This window comes from Bos taurus, chromosome 17 (genome assembly GCF_002263795.3).
Source record: "Bos taurus isolate L1 Dominette 01449 registration number 42190680 breed Hereford chromosome 17, ARS-UCD2.0, whole genome shotgun sequence".
Lineage (NCBI taxonomy): Eukaryota > Metazoa > Chordata > Mammalia > Artiodactyla > Bovidae > Bos > Bos taurus.
Window position 1 is genome coordinate 40795100 of NC_037344.1, and position 26493 is coordinate 40821592.

The 26493-nt window shown below is 41.9% G+C and overlaps 1 protein-coding gene across 1 annotated transcript; it reads left to right on the forward strand.

The window, feature by feature from the left end:
* Positions 1-89: 89 nt before the first annotated feature.
* GASK1B (golgi associated kinase 1B) lies at positions 90-14558 on the forward strand. The gene is given in 3 exon segments (NM_001083778.1): positions 90-216; positions 924-2067; positions 13555-14558. Coding segments are annotated over 2 exon segments (1083 nt in total). The 5' UTR covers positions 90-216; positions 924-1157; the 3' UTR covers positions 13728-14558.
* The last annotated feature ends 11935 nt before the right edge of the window (positions 14559-26493 follow it).

Consider the following 26493-nt stretch of genomic DNA (forward strand, 5'->3'; position numbering starts at 1 on the left):
TTCAAATTGGGTTGTCAGCAGCCAGTTAACAAGTATCCGTTTTGCTTTGTGATCAGTAGTTTTAAAGGGAACTTTTAAAGCTGAGCTGAAATATTTGAAATGTGGAACACTCTTGACCATGAAATATGTTCTACTTACATGCCTCAGCCTTTAAAAGTTCTTTGCATTAGAGTCAGAGATTACATTCTTCCTGGAGCCAAGCACGGGGCCAGCTGTGTAAGTAACATTGCTTACCAGTTCTTCTTCTTTTTAATAACGTGAAAAAAGACAGCTAGAGAGCTTTGGGTTTTCTTTCAGCTGAATTTGGTGGAAAGAAAAGGAATAAAAAGCAGTTAGATGCGTGTTTTGTGTTTATGTTTGTGTGTGTATGACTGAATAAATGTAATTACTTCCAAGATACGTGAACACGTATGGCTTTATAGTATAATGACTCTTAATGTAAGATAATGAAATGTATTATGAAGAAAAGATTGTACCATCAGATTAAGAGAATATATTTCTGATTTTGAATGTTAATATTTGGAGCTTCTGCCCAGTTAATTAATGCAAGACTTCTAAAAATAAATAGAAGATAGCTATAGATTTTTAAAACCCTTTGTTGCTTTTCTTAAATCACTTTTTAATTTCAAAGAGAAAAAACTGGATTTGTCCAATTTTAATGCTTTTCCTTCAGGATCAAATTAAAAGACTCTAGCTACAAGTTATAAAACAGTCTTGGATTTTGGTAGTTTGTTTTCACTAATTGCAACTGAATATCAAATGTATAGATCTATCTTGTTTGTTTTTTAACTCCATTTAAAAATTCATTTAGTGGTGACAGTAATGAAAGGAAAGGGTCCCGTTTTTAAAAAATTTCCTCTTGTGGAGGAACTGAACGGGAGTTTGAGACTGTGACTCAGTGCACTCTTTCCATTCATTCCCAGGAACTAGTCAGACTTCTCCTTGGGGAGACTAATGGGGGTGTAAAAGGTTCGTTGTGGCCAGTGTCAGAAGCCTTCCCAGCTCCATCACCAACGCCTAACTTCCACCTCGACCCACTGGAGACCACTTAAACACCCGAGCGGAGGCGACAGCTGCGTTCAGAAAACCATGCTTCATGTCAGCAGGCACCAACGGCCGAGTTTAAACTCTGTTCAGCATGTGGACACCGCGGAGAAATGAGCTGCCCGGACAAGCCAGGGCAGCTCATAAACTGGTTCCTCTGCTCCCTGTGCGTCCCGAGGGTGCGGAAACTCTGGAGCAGTCGGCGCCCCAGGACGCGGAGGAACCTCCTGCTGGGCACCGCCTGCGCCATCTACCTGGGCTTCCTGGTCAGTCAGGTGGGGCGCGCCTCTGTCCAGCACGCAAGGCCGGCAGGAAAGGGGCCGCACCGGAGCCGGGCTGCCACCGAGGCCCCCTTCCCTGAGATACCCCTGGATGGCACGCTGGCCCCTCCCGAGTCCCAGGGCAATGGCACCACGCTGCAGCCCAACGTGGTGTACATCACCCTGCGCTCGAAGCGCAGCAAGCCAGCCAACATCCGTGGCACAGTGAAACCGAAGCGCAGGAAAAAGTACGCGGTGGCTTCGAGAGTCCCAGGGCCCGAGGCTTTGGTGGGACCATCCCTTCGGCCTCAGGTAGCTGCAAGGGCAGTGGATTCTGAAGTGCCCGGGCACGTCCCAGGAGGAAACCTGGCCAAGGCTGGGGAGCGACCCTGGAGGTGGATCCAGGGTCCAAGAGCACGAGGTGGGGGCGCAGATGTGCAGCTGCCCCTGGCCGTGGAGAGCAACATCAGGATCTACAGCGAGAGCGCCCCATCGTGGCTGAGCAAAGAAGACATCGGCCAGATGCGCCTGCTGGCCAACCGCGCCGTGGCGGGTCTACAGCCGGCCCAGTCCAGGAGCGGAGCACGCCTGCTGGTGCTGGAGGGGACTACCCGGCCCTCTGTGCCCGCCTGCGGTCCCAGCCCCTGCGGGCTGCTCAAGCAGTCTCTGGACATGAGCGAGGTGTTTGCCTTCCACCTGGACAGGATCCTGGGGCTCAACCGGACCCTGCCCTCTGTGAGCAGGAAGTCTGAGTTCATCCAAGGTAACCCTTTCCCAGGCTTCCTTATTTGCAGCTGTCGGGGATTGGGCTTGATTTTCTCTTTGCCTCCCTCTCTTTTTCTAAATGATTTTCTCCACCCACGGTTCCCATTTGGACAGCAGCAGCAGCGTGTCTATCCACGTGGTTGGCATCCTTGATTTTCCCAGCTTTGGGAGGATGCAAGCTGTCCTCCACAGGCAAGAGAAAGCTCCCACTGCGGTAATCTGAGCTCTCTGTGTCCCTGACCTTGCTTCCCAGAGGTTTATTAAACCTAATTAAAGCCAGTGGCAATTTCAGTGATGAGGAGTGGAAGGTGGGGTGGAAGAAAAGAACTTGCAGACAGTCAGGCATATTGTTAAGTAGGATACTACTATGGAAGTAAGTAGAATGCTGTGGATGGGAAGTTTTTAAAAGTAAGGTGGGGGTAGGGGGTGGGTTATCTTTTTTCTGCAGATGGAATCTTTCTAAGAGGCCCAGAGCCAGATCATGTTAGATTCAACACCTTCATTTTTCACAATGGATTTAATTGCTTTCATTTACAAAGCTAATGAGATCAAAAGAGGTAATTTGTTCCATAGATGCACTAATCAGCTGGTGGTTTCTCCAAGTCCATGACTCTGGTTTATGGAACCTGAGTGTCCAGATGCCGTCAGGTGATAGACACTTTGTCAAGTCCCAGGGTGTACAGCCAGCTGCTTTGGCTGCAGGTGGCCAGGACTGGTGTGTGGCCATGCTCATGCCACAGAAAGAATTTTCTCTGGTGCCTGAGGTAATTCCAGAGTGTTAGGACAAAGTAAGGTAGGTCCCTTGCTTGTGTTTGAAAGCATAGTGATCCCAGAAGTTGTCACTAGCTCAATCCAGGCTAGTCCAAGAGGCTAAAAAGAACCCCAAAGACATTGTAAGCTCAAAGGCTATTGATTTACTTCATGTTGCCATGTGAGTGCGTGCTAGGTCACTTCAGTGAATGCAAAGTCTGACTCTTTGCAACCCCATGGACCCCATGGACCCCATGGAGCCCACCAGGCTCCCCTGTCCGTGGGATTCTCCAGGCAAGAATACTGGAATGGGTTGTCATGCCCTCCTCCAGGGGATCTTCCCAATTCAGGGGTCAAACCGGCCTCGCTTATGTCTCTTGCATTGGCAGGTGGGTTCTTTACTACTAGAGTCACCTGGGAAGCCCCCTCCTGTCACCGTAAAAGCATTTCAGCCCAGGCCCTGTGGAGTCTGGACTGGAATACATTAAAGCCTTTGGAGTGGTCAAAAGCCAAACTGCATTTTAATGACTTCAGGAGTGTAATTTAGCTTTAGAATGGGTACTTTTTGAACTACCTGTGATTTGCTTAGAAAGACTGGTCATCCCTTACTCATCCTGGTTTATGGCTAAGTGCTTCAGATTCATAGGTGTGTTTCCATGTCTCAAGTTCACAGAGTCTTCACCAGGAGGAGGCCAATGTGAGAAAACTTCTCTAACATTCAATCAAATGTTGGTAAAAGCTCATTTTTAGCAGGTGCTTGCTATTTGCTAAACACTACACAAATTGAGACATACAGTCCATATACACCTCGATTCCTATGTTTCTCACAACAGTGCCAGCAGGTAGGTGCTATTATTAGTTCCACTTAGTAGATGAGAATACTGAGGCTTAGTTAGGCAAAGTAATTGGCCTTGTGTTCATGGCTAAGCTGGGTTTTGAGCACAGGCCCAGCAAACTTCCTGACATCAGCTCTTCGCCTTTGGGCTTAGGTGGCTGTATCACTTCTTCCAGACAGGAGTTCTTGGAGATAAGGGAGATCCAGGAGGGCACCGAGACAGCAGGCACACACTGAGGCTATCCTGGACCAGCAGCACAGAGGGTTCCCAGGGAAGGCTCTCTTGCCATTCATTTCACGTTGTAAAGGCCTTTAAGAAGAGGTGATGCACACTTGAATGTATCCCAAGGAACCATAGTCTGATCTGTCCTTCCAGATTCCCTGGGAAAATGCTGGATGGAGTTGGGAGAGTGAAGTAGAGTTAGAAGCCTGGGCTCCGGAGCCAGACCGCTTGAGTTTGAATTTACCAGTCATGTGACCCTCCATGTAACAATACCCACCTCATGAGGCTGTTGTTAGTTAATCCATAGAAAACCTTCAGAGTGTGTGTGTGTGTGTGTTAGTCGCTCAGTTGTGTCCCATTGTTTGCGATCCCATGGATTGTAGTCCACCAGACTCCACAGTCCATGGAATTCTCCAGGCAAGAATACTGGAGTGGGATGCCATCTCCTTCTCCAAAACCTTCAGTAAATATTGGCTATGGAGAAGGAAATGGCAACCCACTCCAGTGTTCTTGCCTGGAGAATCCCAGGGACAGTGGAGCCTGGTGGGCTGCAGTCCATGGGGTTGCTGAGGTCGGACACGACTGAGCGACTTCACTTTCACTTTTCACTTTCATGCATTGGAGAAGGAAATGGCAACCCACTCCAGTGTTCTTGCCTGGAGAATCCCAGGGACAGCGGAGCCTGCTGGGCTGCCGTCTATGGGGTTGCACAGAGTCGGACACGACTGAAGTGACTTAGCTTAGCTTATTATTACACTAAGCACATGAGGTACCAATTTCATTGAGTAGCCTCAATGAACTCATATAGCCTCCAAGCCTCATCTATCATCTTTTTTGTTTTAATTGAAGTGTAGTTGATTTACAGTGTTGTAATAGTGTCGGGTGTACAGCAAAGTGATTCAGTTATACATACACATATATATTCTTTTCAGATTTATTTCCATTATAGTTTATTAAAAGATTTTGAATATACAAAATATACTCTGTGCTATACAGTAGGTCCTTGTTGGTTATCCATTTTCTATATAGTGGTGTGTATCTGTTAATCCCAGACTCTTAATTGATGCCCTGCTCTTTGGTAACCATACATTTGTTCTCTATGTCTGTGAATCTATTTCTGTTTTGTAAGTAAGTTCATTTGTATCATTTTTTTGGTGGTTCCACATCTAAGTGATATCATATATTTGTCTTTCTCTGTCTGATTTATTGTACTTAGTATGATAATCTCTAGGTCCATCCATATTGCTGCAAATGGTATTATTTCAGTCTTTTTTATGGTTAAGGAATATTCCACTGTATATATGTGCCACATCTTTATCCATTCCTCTGTTGATGAACATTTAGATTGCTCCCATGTCTTGGATTTTATACTGCTGCTATGAACACTGGGGTGCATGTGTCTTTTTGAATTAGTTTTCTCTGGATATATAACATTTCTTTATGTGACAGGACTAGAACTGAAACTGTGGTGTCCTTCTTGCTTAGTGAAACTTCTTGGTGCCAGGATACCTCTAAGGTATCCAGCATCTTTGCAAATGAAGAAGGCAGTTGCATTCAATTTGAAGGAGGCATTTATAATCCCAGTATAGACTGGTGTTCCCCTCTCCTTTCAGAAGTAAGTGGTTATGGAAAGAAACCAGCAAGGTTGCATTGACATGACTCTCTATGTGATGAATTAAATGCCAAAGATTGTATTTCAGGTAATACTAGAAATTTCTTTGTTCTTTCTTTGATTCTTTCTCCTAGAATGTAGTTATTCTAGGAGAGTCATAAAATCAGGCCAATTTCCTCAGGAGGCTAGAACCTAATTTAGATATAGTTATGAGCACTCTGCACAATATGATTCTATTCGTGGAGACATTGTACTGATGTAAAGAATATACATAGATCAGTTCTGGTCATGGTAGGGGAAACACAGTCTTAGGTTCCTGGTACTAGCTCTAGCTTTTTCCTGACTTGTGTCTTTCTCCCTTTGATTTCCACAGATATGTGTATCTTCCCTCTAGGGTGCTCCTAGGCCTCTCTTGGTCCAAGCTTAGCTTTATTTGAGCCTCCGCATCTACCTAAAGTGATGATAGATCTCATCTAGGTACCCAGCATCTGCTTCTGGCTCATTCTGTGTCACTGCTTTGTAACTACATTTGCTTGTTGATCATCTCTTCCATCCCACTAGGCTTTAGGTCTGTGAAGGCAGAGATATCTCCCGTCTTGCTCATCACTGTGTTTCTGGATCCCAGTGGAGAGTCTGGCACATAGTAGGTGCTCAGCAAATATTTTTGAATAAATGTAAGAATGCATTTTTGGATTGTTCCACTGACTCTAAACAGTAAATCTATATTTGCTTCAGGCTTTCAAAACTCAGGACAACATTTTTTGTCCTAAATCCAGGCTGGTCTTTCTCCTGCAGTATCTTATAAATAGCTCATTGAAAAGGGTAATGAAAAATGTCCTTGGCAGCCTCTGAATTATGCAAATAATAAGGTTTATGGAGCTTATTCTTGTGAGGACCATCAATATAATATGGTCTGCAACATCATGTGCCCAGTCACTTAGTTGTATCCAACTCTTTGCAACCCCATGGACTGTAACCCTCCAGGCCCCTCTGTCCATGGCATTTTCCAGGCAAGAATATTGGAGTGGGTTGCCATTTTCTCCTCCAGGGTATCTTCCCAACCCAGAGATTGAACCAATGTCTCCTGCATCTCCTCTTTTGGCAGGCGGAGTCTTTACTACTGAGTCACCTGGGAAGCCCCTCATACCGTAATGTATGTGGCCTCATACCATAATGTACGGTGGCCTCATACCATAATGTACGGTGGCCTCATACCATAATGTATGGTGGCCTCATACCATAATGTACGGTGGCCTCATACCATAATGTACATGGCCTCATACCATAATGTACGGTGGCCTCATACCATAATGTACATGGCCTCATACCATAATGTACGGTGGCCTCATACCATAATGTACGGTGGCCTCATACCATAATGTACATGACCTCATACCATAATGTATGGTGGCCTCATACCACTGGGCCACCTGGGAAGCAACCTCATACTGTAATGTAATTTGATAGTGAGTTTTCTGTAGGAGGAGCAGTGGAACTCAGGTATGTATTTTTCTGATGATCTGGCTTGGTCTGGGAGTAAAGCTTTTAATATCCGGGAGAGTGGTTAGGGAGACAGTCCTATAAGTAATCTGCTCTAAGTGTTGTTTTTCTTCTCTGACTTTTGATGAATGTTTGTGAAAATGAATTTATGCTTGGTAACAAGAACATGGCTAGTGTATCTTGTGTGATGAATGCAGATATTTTGCTTATCTCAGTTAATCTTTCAAAGAAACCTATGCAGGAGACACTTTCAATTTTGAGAAGAAAGAGAGATAAGAAGAAAGCAGCTCAAGGTCATACAATGAGTTTATTTTCCAGGAAGAATTCAAGCACTTGTCTTGTAACTTCCTGTTTATCATCTGCTTTCCTCACCAAATCATTTCAGGGGCCTTAATTAAGTGTGTCTTCTTTCCCCATCACCACAACCTATTCATGTACTCATTAGTCAGTTATCTAGCACAACTAGATGCTGATGACTTGCATGCTGATGCCCAAATATGGGCCATTTCATTTCTTAAGGAGACAGCACTGTAACCATAGCAAGCATAACACTGAGTGTCACTACGTACCAGGCACAGTCGTACGTACCGTGTGCGTATTATCTCATTATTTATGACAGGTACTCTATGAGACATTGTGTGGACGTGGAAGGAGAGGCCTAGCGTAGTTAAATACCTTTTCTCAAAGTCATATAAATTACCCTGATGTAAAAAGGGTCCATAAGATGCAAAGGGAGATGTAAAAGAGCATCAGAGGCTGTGATTGAATGATGGGCCTGTCGCAGCCCCTCAGATGAAGCTTTTTGCCCATTCAGTCCGAAGACAAAAGGTCCCACTGATAAAGCTCCAGGTATTTCTTTATTTGTCTGTTTGTAAAACTGACAGAAGTGATCCTGTCATCCCAGAGCCACTAGCTAAGGTTCATCTGGGGCAGGTTCTTGGTTATACAACTTGATGAATTCTAGATGTCTCTCCTTGAATCCCAAAATAGATGTATGTGAAATTAGCAGGTATACTGGCCCTGAATGGTGTACTGAACTATTTTCTGACAGGTGTCACTCCAAATATATCCTAGAAAATAAGAAGCGTGTACTTGGGGAAGCGTAAGGTTGTAATTAGGTAGGGATGGTTCAGGAGGGGACCATCCTACAAAGTCTAGCCATGATCACTGGGCCAGAGTCCCATCCTATGATACCTGTGAGGGAAATACAAAACTGAATTGAAAGATAGCATCAAAAGCTTTGAAAAAAAATCCATGTTTGCAATAATGAAATATTTTTTTAGTTGTGAGTCTATAAAGAATCTAGTGTTATGTATCACAGAACATCTATACTGCATTTGATATCATTTATCTGTTGCATTACTTAACAATTCCACACAGCAGAGAATCCTGAGACTTGGTAAGGGTACATAGCTAGTGAGCAGTGGAAGTGGAATTTGTACCCAGATCTGTCTGATACTAGTCTCCCATGTTGCTTTCTTACCCACAATACCGCTTAAACATAACTTGATATAATCGTGAGATAGTGACAGTAATGTGCAAATTTTAACCTGGTGATTTCTAATTTACCATTATGCCAACCTTTCTATTTAACCTATTTTTTCAACTCAACCATTTAATATAGATACTAATTTTCACTCAAGGGAAGTATGAGCATACTACTTTAAACACGGCTACAAGGGTTATTGTTGTTTAAATACAAGCCAATGCCTCCCAGATCTTCTTGTTTTACCATAAACAATTACTTGTGTGTAAATATGACTGAACACATTAGTATGTTTTCTGCCAAACTGTCCTTGGGAAAGTCATCAATCATGACAGAGGTCACCAGATACTGTGTGGTGTTGATACATTTAGATAAGTTTTTAATAAAATATTTCAAATATGTATCTAAGGCAAGACAAAGCAGATTATGTCCACGTAAAGAGCAGAGGAACCCAGCAGCCCCTGTGGTCCTCCACTTAGCAGCTTGGCCAACCTTTGTGGCAGTCTGCCCAGCTACACAAATGAATCCCAAGGGCTACCATTTTGGTAGCATTTAAGCATCCTACTATTTTTCATGCCTAGCATAGAAGATGCATTATGTTTGCTTTATTTTTAGGATGCTGCTTTACTGCCACAGAGATGTCAGACTGAATTAAGGTAGTTCCAGGAATTGCGTGTGTCAAGGCTGCTTGGATGACAAACTGCAAGCACCCCACCAACTTCCATTTAAATTCATTGTAAATCCCAAGTTGCTCACTGTTCTCCGCCTTGTACTGCCTCGTCTTATCATAAAGCAGGAGAAATATGCTGTGTATTTTCCACTCTCCTCTCGAGTGCATGTGAGCAGTGCTATGAGTTGCTGGCTGACAGTGAGACTGCCAGGGCAGGGAGATCGCAGCTGCACAATTCATGTTGTCTCAAGCTCTCAGGTAAGGACAGAGGTGTTTTTCAGGGAGTTATAAGAATCACCCAGATGCCCATACAACTTGGAAATACCCTGACTTCAAAATCCTAGACATCTTGGACACGGGGTGCAAACTTTCTTAAAATATTAACTCAAGAGTATAGGAATCATGTCTTATTTTTGAGGAGCTGGAAGGAAAACATGTTGTGTTCTTTATCAGAAAAGCCTTAAGGGTTTTATTTCTTTAGCAATCAAATTGAGTTGGTCAGCTTCACACACAGGTTTACTGAGCATGGGCTCCAAGCAGCGCTTAGCTCTGCTATTTTCTTGTTTGCTCACTACATACTTTCATTGGCCAAGTAGGGGAACCTGGGAGCCTTCTCTGCTGTTCCTCTGGAAGGTGCCCCTGGATCTCCCACGAAGCTGGCATAGAAGGGTCAGTGGCTAATAGTTGCCACAGTCCTCACAGCCTGAAAATGGCATGTTCCTCAGTTCCATGCAGTCTGTTTCCTTCTCCAGCATCACATTATCCTTTTTTTCTTTTAAGAAATATTTATTGAGCACCTGCTATGTGCCAGCCATTCTTCACTGGGGGCTATATCAGTGGGCAGAGCAGTCAAGAACCCCTGTCCCCATGGAGCTTCCAGGGTTGGATCACGTGACAGCTCATAGCCTGGAGGGGTTCTTTATATGACCCCTGCTTTCAAGATTCAGTCAGCTTGAGCCTGAGCCCACGGTCATGACCTTTCTATTGGGACTGAATCTGTTGCTGTCTCTAGGTGGGTTAAGGACTACATAGGTGCTGACCTCAGTTAATGGGCAAATATTGACATTTCAGTTGAGTTTGGTTGTAATTTGTAGCATGTACTTTCTGTTTGTGACTCTAAACATGAGGAAGAAGCTGTAGAGTTTTAAATTCAAATAGCTTTGCAATTCACAGAGTGGACTGGCATATCTGTTTGCTAGGGCTGATACCACAAAATACCACAGACTGGATGGCTTAAACCTTTATTTCTCACAGTTCTGGAGGCTGGAAGTTCTAGGTCAAGGTGTCAGCTGGTTTGGTTTCTTTGAGGCCTCCTCCTTGGCTTGTAGACAGCCACCTTCTCACTGCGTCCTCCTATGAGCTTAACTGTGTGATCCTGGGCCCCTTGCATTCCCTCACTGGGTCCAAATCTCTTTTTCTTTTATTTAGAAAAAATTAAAATTTTTCAAAAAAGTTTTTTTAGGATTCTTTTTTTATGTGCACAGGTTTTATTGCTTCTGTTTTATGTTTTGGTTTTTTGGCCAAGAGGCATGTGGGTCTTAGCTCCCTGAGCAGGGATTGAACCTGCATCTCCTGCATTGGAAGGAGAGGCCTTAACCACTGGACCATCAGTGAAAGTGAAAGTCGCTCAGTCGTGTCCGACTCTTTGTGACGCCATGGACTGTAGTTCATGGAATTCTCCAAGCAGGCCAGAATACTGGAGTGGGTAGCCTTTCCCTTCTCCAGAGGATCTTCCCAACTCAGGAATCGAACATTTCTCCCGAATTTCAGGCGAAATGTTTACCAGCTGAACCCCTAGGGAAGTCCCCAGATCTCTTCTTCTAAGGACATGAGTCATACTGCATTGCTGCTGCTGCTGCTGCTAAGTCGCTTCAGTCGTGTCCGACTCTGTGTGATCCCATAGACGGCAGCCCACCAGGCTCCCTGGTCCCTGGGATTCTCCAGGCAAGAACACTGGAGTGGGTTGCCATTTCCTTCTCCAATGCATGAAAGTGAAAAGTGAAAGTGAAGTCACTCTGTCATGTCCGACTCATAGGGACTCCATGGACTGCAGCCCACCAGGCTCCGTCCATGGGATTTTCCAGGCAAGAGTACTGCATTAGGACCACTCTTAATTGCCTCTTTCTCCAAATGCAGTCACCTTCTGAGGTGCTGGGGTTGGGACTTCAGCATGTGAATTTTGGAGGAACACAGTTCAGCTCATAACGACTGGCAGTCTAGACTCCCTGAATTTGAAGCCGTGTTCTACCACCTGAGAATTGTGTGGTCTAGGAGAAATGACTTAATCTTTTTCTGCCTTATTTTTTCAAGAGTATCAAGATATTGGTAATGGTACTAACCTCATCGAGGTGTGAGCATTGAGTGAGCTGATGTGGATAAAATATATATAACAGCGCCACCCCTCTCAAAAGGACACTCAGTGATTGCTACCTGTTATTTTCATTTGGTTTCTAAGCTAATTCAGCTCTTCGTAATAATGTCTCCTTAGATTTTCTTAGTTTGTTTCTCTAAATTGATGTTTATGTGAACTAAATAAACAGGCACTTCATGTTGTCATTTAATGAAGGTGCTTGGGGTGGATGGTGGATGATCCCAGTCTTTCCTGTTTATGGAGTGCAAGGCACTTTACATTCATCTCACCAAATTGTATGGCAGCCACACACACCAGTTAGTCTTGAACAGGTTTCCTGCGGGGAAAACGAGGCTCAGAGAGTAAACGTGTCCTCCAAAGGCTGGCAGGTCGTGTGCAGTGGGGCTGGGACCCAGCCTCATCCTCATCACTGTATGAGCCTTCGCCATTACCCTCTCGCCTTAATGGATTCTCAGCGGGTGGGGCTGGGCCTTCCCAGGTAATCAGCGTCCACATCAGAACCTGCTACCTCCATGGCCTTTTGGTATAATTCCCGAATGGAGACAGGATGCCTTAACTGTCCCCTTCTCAAGACACTGATTTTGGGTCCCAAGGAGTGAGGCAATGCATCTGCACCACTCCTGTGTTTATCATTCCCAGTCTCAGAGAATTATGGAGATGTGGGGCTGGATGGTAGAATGAGGGCCTGGAACCCCTTGACGCCCCCACTTCTACTTCTCAGGGCCTCTAATTCTTTTTGATCCATTTATACTGTTGTTGTTCAGTTGCTCAGTCATGTCCAATTCTTTGCGACCCCATGGATTGCAGCACACCAAGCTTCCCTGTCCTGCACCATCTCCCAGAGTTTGGTCAAACTCATGTCTGTTGAGTTGGTAATGCCATCCAACCATCTCATCCTCTGTCGATCCCTTCTCCTTCCGCCCTCAATCTTTCCCAGCATCAGGGTTTTTCCAGTGAGTCAGCTCTTCACATCAGGTGGCCAAAAGTATTGGAGCTTCAGCATCAGCATCAGTCCTTCCAATGAATATTCAGGACTGATTTCCTTTAAGATTAACTGGTTTGATCTCCTTGCAGTCCAAGGGACTCTCAAGAGTCTTCTCCAACACCACAGTTCAAAAGCATCAATTCTTCAGCACTAAGCTTTCTTTATGGTCTGACTCTCACATCCATACATGACTACTAGAAAAACCAAAGCTTTGACTATACAGACTTTGGTGGCAAAGTAATGTCTCTGCTTCTTAATACGCTGTCTAGGTGTGTCATAGCTTTTCTTCCAAGGAGCAAGCATCTTTTAATTTCATGGCTGCAGTCACCATCTGCAGTGATTTGGAGTCCAAGAAAATAAAGTCTCTCACTGTTTCATTGTTTCCCCGTCTATTTGCCATGAAGTGATGGGACCGATGCCATAATCTTTGTTTTTAATGTTGAATTTTAAGCCAGCTTTTTCACTCTTCTCTTCCACCTTCAAGAGGCTCTTTAGTTCCTCTTCACTTTCTGAGTACAGTGAAATCACCACTTACTAGGAGGTCACATCAACCAAGTGTTTATTCAGGGGCCATGGACTATTGCTTAGAACCTACAGTCTAGAGATGGAAAGTGGGGGATTCTGAAAAATTCACTCATTTATTCATCAGCATATTTGAATACTTGGTCTAGACATTATGTCAGGAGCTGGAGAACCAAAGATGATTGGTGATGAGTCCCTGTTCTCAAGAGCTCCCAGCTTGGAAGGCGGGAGGTGGCTAAGCAAACCTATCCTACAAGAGTGGTCAGGTAAAGACCTCAATGGAGATATTTTTGGAGAACCCCGCAGGCACAGAGAGGGATGTGTATTTAGGGAGATAGTTAGGGGTATTGAAAAAAGATGTAGAAGCAGTAATGTCAGACTGTGGATGAAGTGAGAGATGGGTGGGTGTAGAAATATGGAGAGAGCATGTGCCTGGAAAACAGTTCTGGGAAAAGGAGATTAGCGGTTGGAGGGGGAGAATGGAGAATGATTGGGTTTGTGTCATGGAAAGACATGGACTTTATCCCACAGACCATGGAGAATCATTGACAAGTCTGAAGAAGAAGGGTGATGTGATGGGCTTTGGACTGCAGGAAGCTTACTCCAGTCAAGAGTTCATGGCTTCTTCATCTACATTAGCAAACACTAAATGGCCCAGGACTGCATCACCCAGATGTGACGAACACTTTATTGGCAAAATGTGATTTTTTGTGTCTGTGGAACCTGGCAGTGATCCCATCCTCACGATCCTCTGAAGCTGAGGTCGGTTCCTGTTTTTCAAAGTGGAATATTGAGGCAGGAAGAGTCTGGAAGTTTCTATTTTCATAGCGGAAGTCTTGGGCAGACCTCGAAAGCAGAAGTTCCTGTCCATGAGTCAAAGCTTCGGAACAAAGAAGGACACTTTTTAAAGTGGAACTGATGGTTTGGATTGTTTGAGTCGTCTGTGGTGGAGGAAGTCACAAGTGCTTCACGCTTAGCTAATGCTTGAGGAAATGTGGAGATTATTTAAACTCAGTTCAATCTCAAGAAAACTAGTGAAACAGAAAAGTAACTAAATGCATTTATTTTTTTGTTGCAAGAACTAAATCACCCAGAAATTGGATTCCTAAAACAAGACCTTGTATTCAGGGCTCGATTGTCTGCACTGCCTCTCTGTTGCTTTCCCCTTTTAAAATCATAAAAACCTAATATAAATTGGTTCTTCCTAATATGTGACAGTGCTGTATTTCAGTGTCTGTCTCAACCTCTCATCACCCTGCCAGACAGGTTTGGAAGATGGTCTTTTTACCTCTTGGGGTGCTCAGTGCCTCAGTCAGGGTGGCTGGAGGACTGGGCTCCAGTCTTACAGAGACCAGAGATACTGTCAAGAGTAGAACCCTGGGACTTACCTGGTGGTCCTGTGGCTAAGACTGCATTCTCAATGTAAGGGACCCAGGTTCTATCCCTGGTCAGGAAACTGGATCCCATATGCCACAATTAACGATCCTGAATGCTACAGTGAAGACCCAACAGAACCAAAAAAAAAAAAAAAAAAAGAAAGCGGGGGGGGGGGGGTGGTGGGATACAATCAATACTTGTGACTTCTTTCTCAACCCCACCCACATGCTCAGCTCTTCTTCAGAGAAGGTTCTTTTCCTCAACAACGGCTATAGCCCAATTCCGGAGCCCAGCAGTATTTTGTTTTGCTTGTCTTTGCACTGAGAGCTCAGCCTTTATTTTAGTCCTTCATTCACTCCCTTCAGAACATTCTTCAACTGGCAGACATGTAACCTGGTCATCATTACACACGTATTTGTCTGATTCTGCTGAATTCCTAGCCACAGCATGGGTCTTGCCTGGACTGGGATCTGGTAGGTCCTCCATTTTTGGTATGCTTCACTCTGAACTCTTTCTATCCAAAACACAGGGACAAAATGGGTCCAGAAATTAAGGGGTAATGGTAAATACATGCTTTTGGAATAAAAAGATGCTTAAAAACCTGAGTATCTTATTCTCTGTCCCTACCCTCTCCTGAAAGGCCATCAGAATCTTGCATTCTTATTTACCCTCTCTCACATTAAGTAACTTGTCCAGGTTCATCAACACTAAGCCAAGAGGTCCTACCTGCTTTTTTCACTTCTGTCTAATATTTTTAGTCACCAGAACCCTACTGTGAAAGGCACTGTAGAAAAATAGAGCAGATCATTCATTAATAACCAGACACCTGCTACCCTCTCATGGGAGGTACACCCCTTCAACACCTGCTTTTAGCAGATTAGAGTTTTGCAACCTTCAAATTTTCCTTCAGTGCATCAGACAGTTGCAATGGAACTGGACACAGTTGGTTTCCCGTAACAAAGATGAGCCTCAAGGTTTGGCTGGTCTTTGTTTTCTTTAATGGATTTTGGAGTTATTTTTAATGAAAGGCTCTGAGCTGAACTGTCACTTTCCTTTTTGTCTTGTTCACAAGAAGTCTTGGAACTTGGCCCACGTGATAAAAAAAAGGCTTCTGATTTCAGAGCTCAGGATGTTTTACTTATTTTTGCCCAGTGATAGATGCCGACTGACAACTCCACCTATAGTTCAACAAGACCCGTCACTGACTGCAGGCGAAGGGCACCTAGTCAACTAGGGTAGAGGAGGCTGTGTATAGCATTCATTCTTAGTGGATTTTCACATCCGTCTTCTCAAAAGAATGTCTTCTTTGTGCTTTTGAATAAAGAACAAACTTGGGAGAACATAAAAATTCAGGGGAACTATTCAGATTTTGGAAAAAATATTAGTTTTATACTGGCAAGTCTCATTTTTTAAAAAGACAGCTGTATAACCTTTAGTTTACATGAGCACCCGCATATCTTTTAAAAGCCCACTTCCTCCCCACTCTGACAGTTAGAATTTTATTTCTTCACTGTAAAATTTCTCTGGAGAGCACAGTGCTGCATCATTTTGACAAACCCGAATGTGAAGAGATGAATGCAGCTCATCTCTGAGGCACTTCAGGTAAGTTGCTTTAACCCATTTCCTGCTTTCAGAGACTATTTTTCTGTCATGCCTTCAGATCTATCAAAGTTCATTTAATGCTGTTATCAGCCATATTTTATACAAAGTGGAGTTCTCCTCGCAGTAGCTGCTCACAGTTCTGAGCTCTGGAGCCATCCTGGCAGCTGTCAGTACCTCAAGGGAGGGCAATGTGCACAAATACTCTGCAAGACCTGTTTGTTGGGAGGAAGAGCGGGTGGCCTACCAACTCTGAGAACTGGCACTGGCCCTGCTTTCTGGAAGCCCCTTTCCCGTGGTGACTGATGTCAGGGAGGGCAGGATAGAACCTCTTTTTGTGACAGAATATTTGCTAACGGGAGATGGATGTGGAGGAAAACAGTCGATACTAACAGAAAACCAATTATTCCTATCTGCTGAAAGCTCCCTGTGGCCATTTGAGAACAATTTTTAAAATGATTTAATAGAAAATGTATCGTTCAAAAAATTTTAAGGTTTAAAAGGAAGAAAATGGTAAATGAAATGCAATATACTCAATAGACTGAAATGGTAATAGTTGATTCACTACAGTCTGTGGGTGAGAGATAGCCCACAGCCCATTTTTGTGTTTTGTGAGCTACTAATGGTTTCTACAATTTTTTAAATGGTTGAAAAAATATCATCATAATAATATTACTATGACACTTACAAATATATAACATGTATACTCAGTGTCTGTAATAAAGTTTTATTGGAACTCAGTCACCACCCTTTGTGTATGTATTGTTCCCACTGCTTTTGTGTCGCAATGGAGTTGAGTGCCTGCTAATGGACATTGTCTGGCCCTCAGTCACCATCTGACCACAGGGCTAGATACCACAGTTAAAGTGATAATACTTAAGAATATTTAATTGTAAGAGACATGTTTGCACTATAACATTTAGTGAGACAGTTATGACAAACTATATGTGTAAGATGATTCCAAATAGTCTATCATCCTTTATAATTTTTGCGTCTTTCCCTTGGTGGAAATGTAAGTTCTAGGAAAGCCAAACAGCCACAAAAAAACAAAACAAACAAAAACCAAACAACTGAAAACCTGACATGTATGCATGTGTGCATGTATATATGTATGCTTTAGGCCTCGAGCAGCACTTGAGATATAGTAGATGCCCAATAAACAAATAAGGGCTAAGGGAAGGCTGATGAACTATGTGATTTTATAATGCAGGCATGGTCAAAGCAAAACCTTTCTAGGATATGCATATATGTGAGGCACCATGCTGAGAACTTTAAATGCATGATCTCATTAACCCTAATGCAGTTAGTTTTGGAAGGTACAGTATTGCCTACATTTTACAGAGGATGAAAGCGAGGTTTGAAGACATTATGTAACTTGTCTTACATCACAAATCTAAGAAATAATGTGACCAGAATTCAGAAAGTCTCTTGGGTTCTAGAGTCTGAACTCTAACCACAAGCTATGCTCCTTAAATTTCTAAAAACAACCAATTTTTTCAGGTGTGAAAGAAAGACATGGGAAAATATCTGATGTAAATACACAAATAAAAAAAAATACACAAATAATAGGACCAGTTACTAGGATAGGAGATTGTAGATGATTGTTGTTTTCTAAGGCTGTATATATATATATTTCTTTGTATTATAGTTGATTAGAATATTTTATTAGTTTCATGTGGAGCATAGTGAGTCAATGTTTCTGTAGTTTTATACTCCATTTGAAGTTATTAAAAATCATGGTTATATTTTCTTGTCCTGTATAATATATCTCTGTTTTTTCTTTGTTTTTATGCATAGTAGTTTGTGACTCTTAATCCCCTACCCCTGTCTTGCCCCTCCTACTTCCCTCCCTCCACTGGTAACTACTAATTTGTCCTCTATGTCTGTGAATCCGTTTCTGTCTTATTACATAATTTGATTTGCTTTATTTTTTAAATTCCACAAGTATGTGATAACTTAGATTATTTGTCTTTCTCTGTCTGACTTATTTCACTAAGCATCATACTCTTCAGGTTCATCCATGTTGTTGCAAATGGCAGAATTTCATTCTTTTTTATTACCAGGTAGTATTCACTGAATGTGCACACACACACACACACACACGCACACACACACCCCACATCTTTGTTGCCCATTCTTTTGTTGATGGACACGTAGGTTGTTTAGGTATCTTAGCAATTGTAAACAGTGCTGCTGCAAAGATTGGGGTGCATATACCTTTTAAAGTTAGTATTTTTGTTTTCTACAGATATATGCCCAGCATTGTAATTGCCGGATCATATGGTAGCTCTATATTTAGTTTTTTGAGAAACCTTCATATTGTTTTCCACAGTGGCTGCACCAATTTGCCTTGCTAGTAACAGTGTAGGAGGGTTCCCTTTCCTCTACACTCTCTCCAGCTTTTGTTATTTGTGTTCATTTTTGTTATTGGAGGATAATTGCCTGGGAAATCCATGGACAGAGGATCCCAGTGGGCTACAATCCATGGGGTCCCAAAGAGCTGGACATGATTTAGTGCCTAAACAACAACAAAAAATCTTTGAAAGCTATGCTGTGTGTCTTACATGTGTTTGGTTACACTGGTTTATTCGTGTCTCCCACTACATGATGGACTGCTTCTGTTGTTATTGTTCAGTTACTAAGTCATGTCTGACTCTTTGCTATCCCATGGACTGATGCACGCCAGGCTCATCTGTCCTCCACTGTCTCCCAGAGTTTGCTCAAATTCATGTCCATTTAGTTGGTGATGCCTTCAAATGATCTCATCCTCTGCCACTTCCTTCTCCTTTTGCCTTCAATCTTTCCTAGCACCAGGGTCTCTTCCACTGAGTTGGCTTTTCGCATCAGGTAGCCAAAGCATTGGAGATTCAGTCCTTCCAGTGAATGCTCAGTGTTGATTTCCTTTAGGATTGACTGCTTCTACCTGAAATTTATTATTATTATTTTTAAAATTGGCATAGTATTTGAAGCATATACATTTAACATTATATTTATCTAGCATCTAAGAAGATAATTAGGTCCCAATAGCACCAAGTCATTTAGTACAGTAAAGGAAATAAAAAGGAGTGAGATAACAATTAAGTTCTTTAGTTATGGTTCCTCTTTCTTTATTTTTCTTTTAATTGTACATCAGTGATTGTGACCTATTTTCCACAGTCTGAAGGACTTTCTACATGCCCTGGCTTAAATTGCAAGGCTAAAAGGAGAAAGATTTTTCTTTTGAACAAAAGTGGAATGTAGGTGCTTAGAATGATTAAGTGAATGTTATTAATATTACTGAGGTCCCTGGAACACCAAATTGAAGAGTGGTTAGAAGAGTGACTGTCCTTGCATTAAAGACCAGAGATAAGAACTCTACAGAAGGCAAACAAGCAGGGTGGGAAAATAAGTCTTTAACAAAAACAAACAGTTATAGACTGAGAACCTCTCAGGTTATTTGAAAAAGCTTTAAAAATCCCTGTGATGTGTCTTGACATTCCAATCATAGTTTCAGAGGCTTCTATTGTTCAGGCTTGTTAAGAATGAGTTAAATGTGATTTTTCACATCCTTGTGACTTACTTTCTTTTCTTTTTTTCAAGAGATCATTCTGATTTTTAAGTTACAAGCAAAGCTGCTCATCATCCTCTTTGAGTGACTTTATTTGACAGACATTGAGGCTTGAGAGAAATACTTTTGGTTTTAAGCCTGCCGTATCATTTAATGTACAGTTTAGCAGTGAAATTTCTAAACTATCAAAAACATTCAAGTGACATTTTCTTTGAAATATATTCTATGCACTGGAAATTGAAAAAGATGATATTTGCTTAAATGTACTTCATGCGGTTTTATGTGAATAAATGACCATTTACCAGCAGTGCCATTGTTCTATCAGAAAAGAAAAAAAAAAAAAATCCAAAACACCTCTAAACCTCTTACTTCCTTTCTCTTTCTTTGGAGATTATAGTGACTAGTGTGAAACATACAATTTCACTTTTAAATTTGCAACTTCTAAAAATTCTTTTTCTTCCTAATATCATACTGTGGCCTCAGAAAATCAGACAGTTGTTATTACAAATAGAGTGCAGCTCCACTCAGACACTGAATAGACAATTATAAATGTCTGGATTCTTTCCTTTTTCATGGTGGCTGCTTTTAGATGTGGAATAAAACCACATTAACCAGAGGGTGTTGTTATTGGTGGTTACAGGCCTATTCCTGCCACATCTGTAAAGTATCTTTTCTTAAAATCCTTTTCTTTCCTTGTCTAATAGTAACTTTCCATCGTATAAGACTGTTATCAGGAAGCATCATAAAGGTATATGAATATTAAATTATTCAGAAGACAAAGGGACCATAAATGTCATCTAATCCAATTCTAGCACATGACAGGTGAGAGTGTAAGGCTGTGAAAGAGTGAATGACATCCAAGGGCACTCACAGAGTCAGTAACTTGCTAACTGTTTTTTTTCTTCTTCTTCTTTTTTTTTTTTTTGCTTTTATAGATGGCCGCCCATGTCCTTTCATCCTCTGGGATCCATCTTTGTCTCCAACAAATAATGAGACCCACTCTTCTGTTAAGCTCACTTGGGGAACTTATCAGCAGTTGCTGAAACAGAAGTGCTGGCAGAATGGTCGAGTACCCAAGCCTGAATGGGGCTGTACTGAAATACATCACCACGAGTGGTCCAAGATGGCCCTCTTTGATTTTTTGTTACAGGTAAGTTTTTTTTTAATCAAGTAAGTAGTTACCTGAGACTAACACTGAGTTATGGAAGTCTGTAGTGAGGAACTTTCTGCACCTTTTGGGTTTTTATGAAAGTGTAGTTTAAATTCTATAATGTTGTATTTGGCAAGCCTGGTACAATGTCATAAGACATTATATCTTTTTAGAAATGTTCAGAAATGTCCCTCAGTCCTTTTATTAATTTCTGAATAGGTAATTCTTCAGTACATTACTACTAGAATCATCATATCTATCATAGATACAATTTATTATGATAACCCATCAGTGGCTTTTCAAGGTAGCTAGTCTTACAGCACTTGGAAGGTAAGTAAACTGAAGTTTGGTGAGGTTAAGTAACTCACCCAAGTTGTCACAACTGCTCAAAACGGGGCTGGAATCCTGGGATCTTGTGATAGTAAAAGTTTGGCTTTTTTTCTATTTTTCCACACTGTTTCAGGGGTCCCTTGGTCACTTTTCTTACAGTCACCATTTCCTGTTTTCTGTCCAGTAATTCTTTGTAAATACATCATTAAGATTGACATTGGAGAATAATAAATATTGGCCATCTACATAACTGCACGATTAAATGTTTTATAGGTTTCTTATAACTTTTATCTCCTTCTGATGAGGATCTTATGACTCTTTCTGTCCCCTCGTTCCAATTACTGCTTTTCTCTTCTTCCACTTTAGAAAAGCTGCCTGTTGTTGTATTGTTAATTAGTACTTTTTGTGGCAATTTAGGACTATCTTAGGACATCTACAAAACATTCTCCTTTTGTTAATTTTGTGTTGTGCATATGTGTGTGTGTGCCTTTTCAGCAAGGAACTAGAGAGGGACAAAAATGTAGGAAGAAGGGCTTCCCTGGTGATCTGGTGGTTATGAATCTGCCTGCCAATGCAGGGGACACGAGTTTGATCCCTGGTCCAGGAAGATCCCACATGCTCAGAGCAGCTGGGCCTACACGCCACAACTACTGAAGCCCCCAGCCCCCTAGAGCCTGTGCTCCACAATAAGAGAAGCCATTGCAATGAGAACCCTGTGCACCGCAACTAGAGAGTAGCCCCTGCTCACTGCAATTAGAGAAAGCCCAGGCAGCAATCAAGATGCAGTGTGGCAAAAAAAAAAAAAAAGTGTAGAAAGAAACCCAGTTTGGTGAGAGCCACAGGACAGGGATTAGGAACTTTCGAGGAGAGACGATCTCTGCTGTCCATGCCTCAGAGCCACCAGTGAGAACTGAGCTGGGAGCAGACCACTTGGTTTGGGGAGGAGGCCATCACGAAGCACCAGATACTGATGAGCTGTGTATCTGTGAGGCTCAGGCCGGGCTCAGTATATGTATAATCTTATTATTTCGTTTATTAGCACACTCTCTCTATGAGGTAGACACCTTCTGTCCATTGTACAGTTAAAGTCACTGAGGCGTAAAGAGGTTATTATTGAGAACTGTGAAGTGTCTGAGGTCTTACTCTGCTTGTAGGCTAACAGGTTAGCCAGCCATAGATGTTAGCAGAAGATAAAGGACTACCAGATGAGAGACAAATGACTTCATTACCCATGTTCCTTTGCCCTCAAAGCCCACTGGGGAGTTATGGAGTGGCCTCACTGAAAGCGCACACAGTGGGTTTTTGTACCTTCTAAGACTCTGATGCTGGGAGGGATTGGGGGCAGGAGGAAAAGGGGACGACAGAGGATGAGATGGCTGGATGGCATCACTGACTTGATGGACGTGAGTTTGAGTGGACTCTGGGAGATGGTGATGGACAAGGAGGCCTGGCGTGCTGCGATTCATGGGGTTGCAACGAGTCGGACATGACTGAGTGACTGAACTGAACTGAACTGAAGAAAACCTCCAGTCTTTATTTCATTTCTTTTTAACTGAAAAATGAAATGATGTACAACATTATGCTGGTTTCAGGAATACTTCACAGTGATTTGACATTTGCAGACATTATGAAATGAGCAGTGTGATAAAGCTAGCATTCATCTGTCCCCATACAAAGTCATTCAGTTCAGTTCAGTTCAGTTCAGTTCAGTCGCTCAGTCGTGTCCAACTCTGCGACCCCATGAATCACAGCACGCCAGGCCTCCCTGTCCATCATCAACTCCCGGAGTTCACTCAGACTCACGTCCATCGAGTCAGTGATGCCATCCAGCCATCTCATCCTCTGTCGTCCCCTTCTCCTCCTGCCCCCAATCCCTCCCAGCATCAGAGTCTTTTCCAATGAGTCAACTCTTCGCGTGAGGTGGCCAAAGTACTGGAGTTTCAGTTTTAGCATCATTCCTTCCAAAGAAATCCCAGGGCTGATCTCCTTCAGAATGGACTGGTTGGATCTCTTTGGAGTCCAAGGGACTCTCAAGAGTCTTCTCCAACACCACAGTTCAAAAGCATCAATTCTTTGGCGCTCATCCTTCTTCACAGTCCAACTCTCACATCCATACATGACCACAGGAAAAACCATAGCCTTGACTAGACGAACCTTTGTTGGCAAAGTAATGTCTCTGCTTTTGAATATGCTATCTAGGTTGGTCATAACTTTCCTTCCAAGGAGTAAGCGTCTTTTAATTTCATGGCTGCAGTCACCATCTGCAGTGATTTTGGAACCCCAAAAATTAAAGTCTGACACTGTTTCCACTGTTTCTCCATCTATTTCCCATGAAGTGATGGGACCAGATGCCATGATCTTCGTTTTCTGAATGTTGAGCTTGAAGCCAACTTTTTCACTCTCCTCTTTCACTTTCATCAAGAGGCTTTTGAGTTCCTCTTCACTTTCTGCCATAAGGGTGGTGTCATCTGCATATCTGAGGTGATTGATATTTCTCCCAGCAATCTTGATTCCAGCTTGTGTTTCTTCCAGTCCAGCATTTCTCATGATGTACTCTGCATATAAGTTAAATAAGCAGGGTGACAATATACAGCCTTGATGTACTCCTTTTCCTATTTGGAGCCAATCTGTTGTTCCATGTCCAGTTCTAACTGTTGCTTCCTGACCTGCATACAAATTTCTCAAGAGGCAGATCAGGTGGTCTGGTAAAGTCATTACAGTATTATTACTTATATTCCTTATGCTGTATGTTACATCCTTGTGACTTGTTTATTTTATAACTGGAGGTTTGTATTTCTTAACCTCTGTCACTTATTTCACCTGTCAATCTCCCTCCTTTCTGGCAACCACCCATTTTTTCCCCTCTGCATTTAGAAGTAAGTTTTCCTTTTGTTTTGATTTTTTGTTTATTTTTAAGATTGTACATATAAATATGGTGTTTGTCTTTATCTGACTTATTTCATTTAGCATAATGCCATCTAGATCATCCACGTTGTCACAAATGGCAAGTTTTCACTTTTTTATGGCTAAGAAGTTTTATATATATATATATATATACATATATATATAGATATCTCACATCTTTATCCATTCATCTATGGCTGGACACAAGTTGCTTCCACATCTTGGCTATTGTAAATAATGTTGCAATGAACAATGGTGTGCATATATCTTTTCAAATTAATGTTTCCTTCAGGTAAATACTTAGAAGTGAAATTAGTAGATCATATAGCAGTTATATTTTTAAGTTTTTGAGGAACCTCCATCAGTTCAGTTCAGTTCAGTTGATCGGTCATGTCTGAATCTGTGACCCCATGGACTGCAACATGCCAGGCTTACCTGTCCATCACCAACTCCCAGAGCTTGCTCAAACTCGTGTCCATTTGAGTTGGTGATGCCATCCAATCATCTTATCCTCTGTTGTCCCCTTGTCCTCCTGCCTTCAATCTTTCTTAGCATCAGGGTCTTTTCAAATGAGTCAGTTCTTCTCATCAGGTGGCCAAAGGATTGGAGTTTCAGCTTCAGCATCAGTCCTTCCAATGAATATTCAGGACTGATTTCCTTTAGGACTGACTGGTTTGATTTTCTTGCAGTCCAAGGGACTCTCAAGAGTCTTCTCCAACACCACAGTTCAAAAGCATCAATTCTTTGGTGCTCAGTTTTCTTTATAGTCCAACTCTCACATCCATATATGACTACTGGAAAAACCATAGCTTTGACTAGATAGACCGTTTTTGGCAAAGTAATACCTCTGCTTTTTAATAAACTATCTAGGTTTGTCATAACTTTTCTTCTAAGGAGCAAGTGGCTTTTAATTTCATGGCTGCAGCCACCATCTGCAGTAATTTTGGTGCTCAAGAAAATAAAGTCTGCCACTGTTTCCATTGTTTCCCCATCTATTTGCCATGAAGTGATGGGACCAGATGCACTGATTTTTATGCCCACCAATATTGCACACGGTTTCCCATTTCTCTACATTCTTTTTTTTTTTTTCATTTCTCTACATTCTTGCCAAAAATTTGTTATCTTTTGATAATAGCTATTCTGACAGGCATGAGGTAGTATCTCCTTGTGGTTATTTGCTGATTTTTTGGGGAGTGGAGCAGTTGGTATGCAGGATCTTAGTTCCCTGACTAGGGATTGAACCCTCACCCACTACAGCAGAAGTGTGGAGTCTTAACTACTGGACTGCAGGGAAGTCCCTTTCTTTGCTGATTTTTTCCCCTTGTGGTTTTGTATTTCCCTGGTGATTAGTGTTGTTCAGCATCTTCTCATGTGCTTGTTGGCCATCTGAATGTCTTCTTTGGGAAAAATGTCTATTCATATTCTATGCCCATTTTTTAATTGTTTTTTGATGTTGAATTGTATGAATTCTTTGTATATTTTGAATATTAACCCCTTAATAGGTATATAGTTTGCAAATATATTCTCCCATTCAGAAGGTGGCCTTCCTTTTGTTGACAGTTTACCTTACTGTGTAAAAGCTTTTAGGTTTGGTAGTCCCATTTGTTTATTTTTCATTTTGTTTCCCTTGCCTGAGGAGATAGATCCCAGAAAAAAAACATACTGTTAAGACAGATGTCAAAGAGCATACTGATAATGTTCTCTCCTAGATTTATGGTTTCAGGCCTTATATTTAGGTCTTTAATCCATTTTTGACTTTATTTTTTCACATGGTATGAAAAAGTAGTCCAGACTGATTCTATTGTACACAGCAGTACAGTTTTCCCACGACCACTTATTGAAGAGGCTGTCTTTCCCCACTCTATGTTCTTGCCTGCTTTGTTGTAGATTCATTGACCATATAAGCTTGGGTTTATTTTGGGGCTCTCCATTCTATTCCATTGATCTATATGTTTGTTTCTATGCCAGTACTATGTTGCTTTCATTACTGTAGTTTTGTAGTATAGTTTGAAATCAGGGACTGTGACAACTCTAGTTTTTTGTTTTTTTTTCTTCTTTCTCAAGATTGCTTTGGCTCTTTTGGGTCTTTTTTGTTTTCATACAAATTTTGGAGTTATTTGCTCTACTCCTGTGATAAATGCCATTGGTGTTTTGACAGGGATTGCACTAAATATGTAGATTGCTTAAGTAGTATAGTCATTTTAACAAATAACGATTCTTCCAATCTATGGGCACAAAATATCTTTCCATATGTTTTGTCATCTTCAATCTCTCATAGTTTTCAGAGTATAGATCTTTTTCTTCTTTGATCAGGTTTATTTCTAGCTAATTTATTCTTTTTGATACAATTGTAAAAGTGATTATTTTCTTAATTTCTCTTTCTGATGGTTCATAATTAATATTTATAAATGCAGCATATTTATTTTTTATTTTTAATTGGAGGATAATTGCTTTACAATGTTGTGTTGCTTTCTGCCATATAAAAATGTGAATCAGCTATAAGTATACGTATGTCCCCTCCCTCTTGAATCTTTCTCCCACCCTGCACCCCATCCCACCTGTC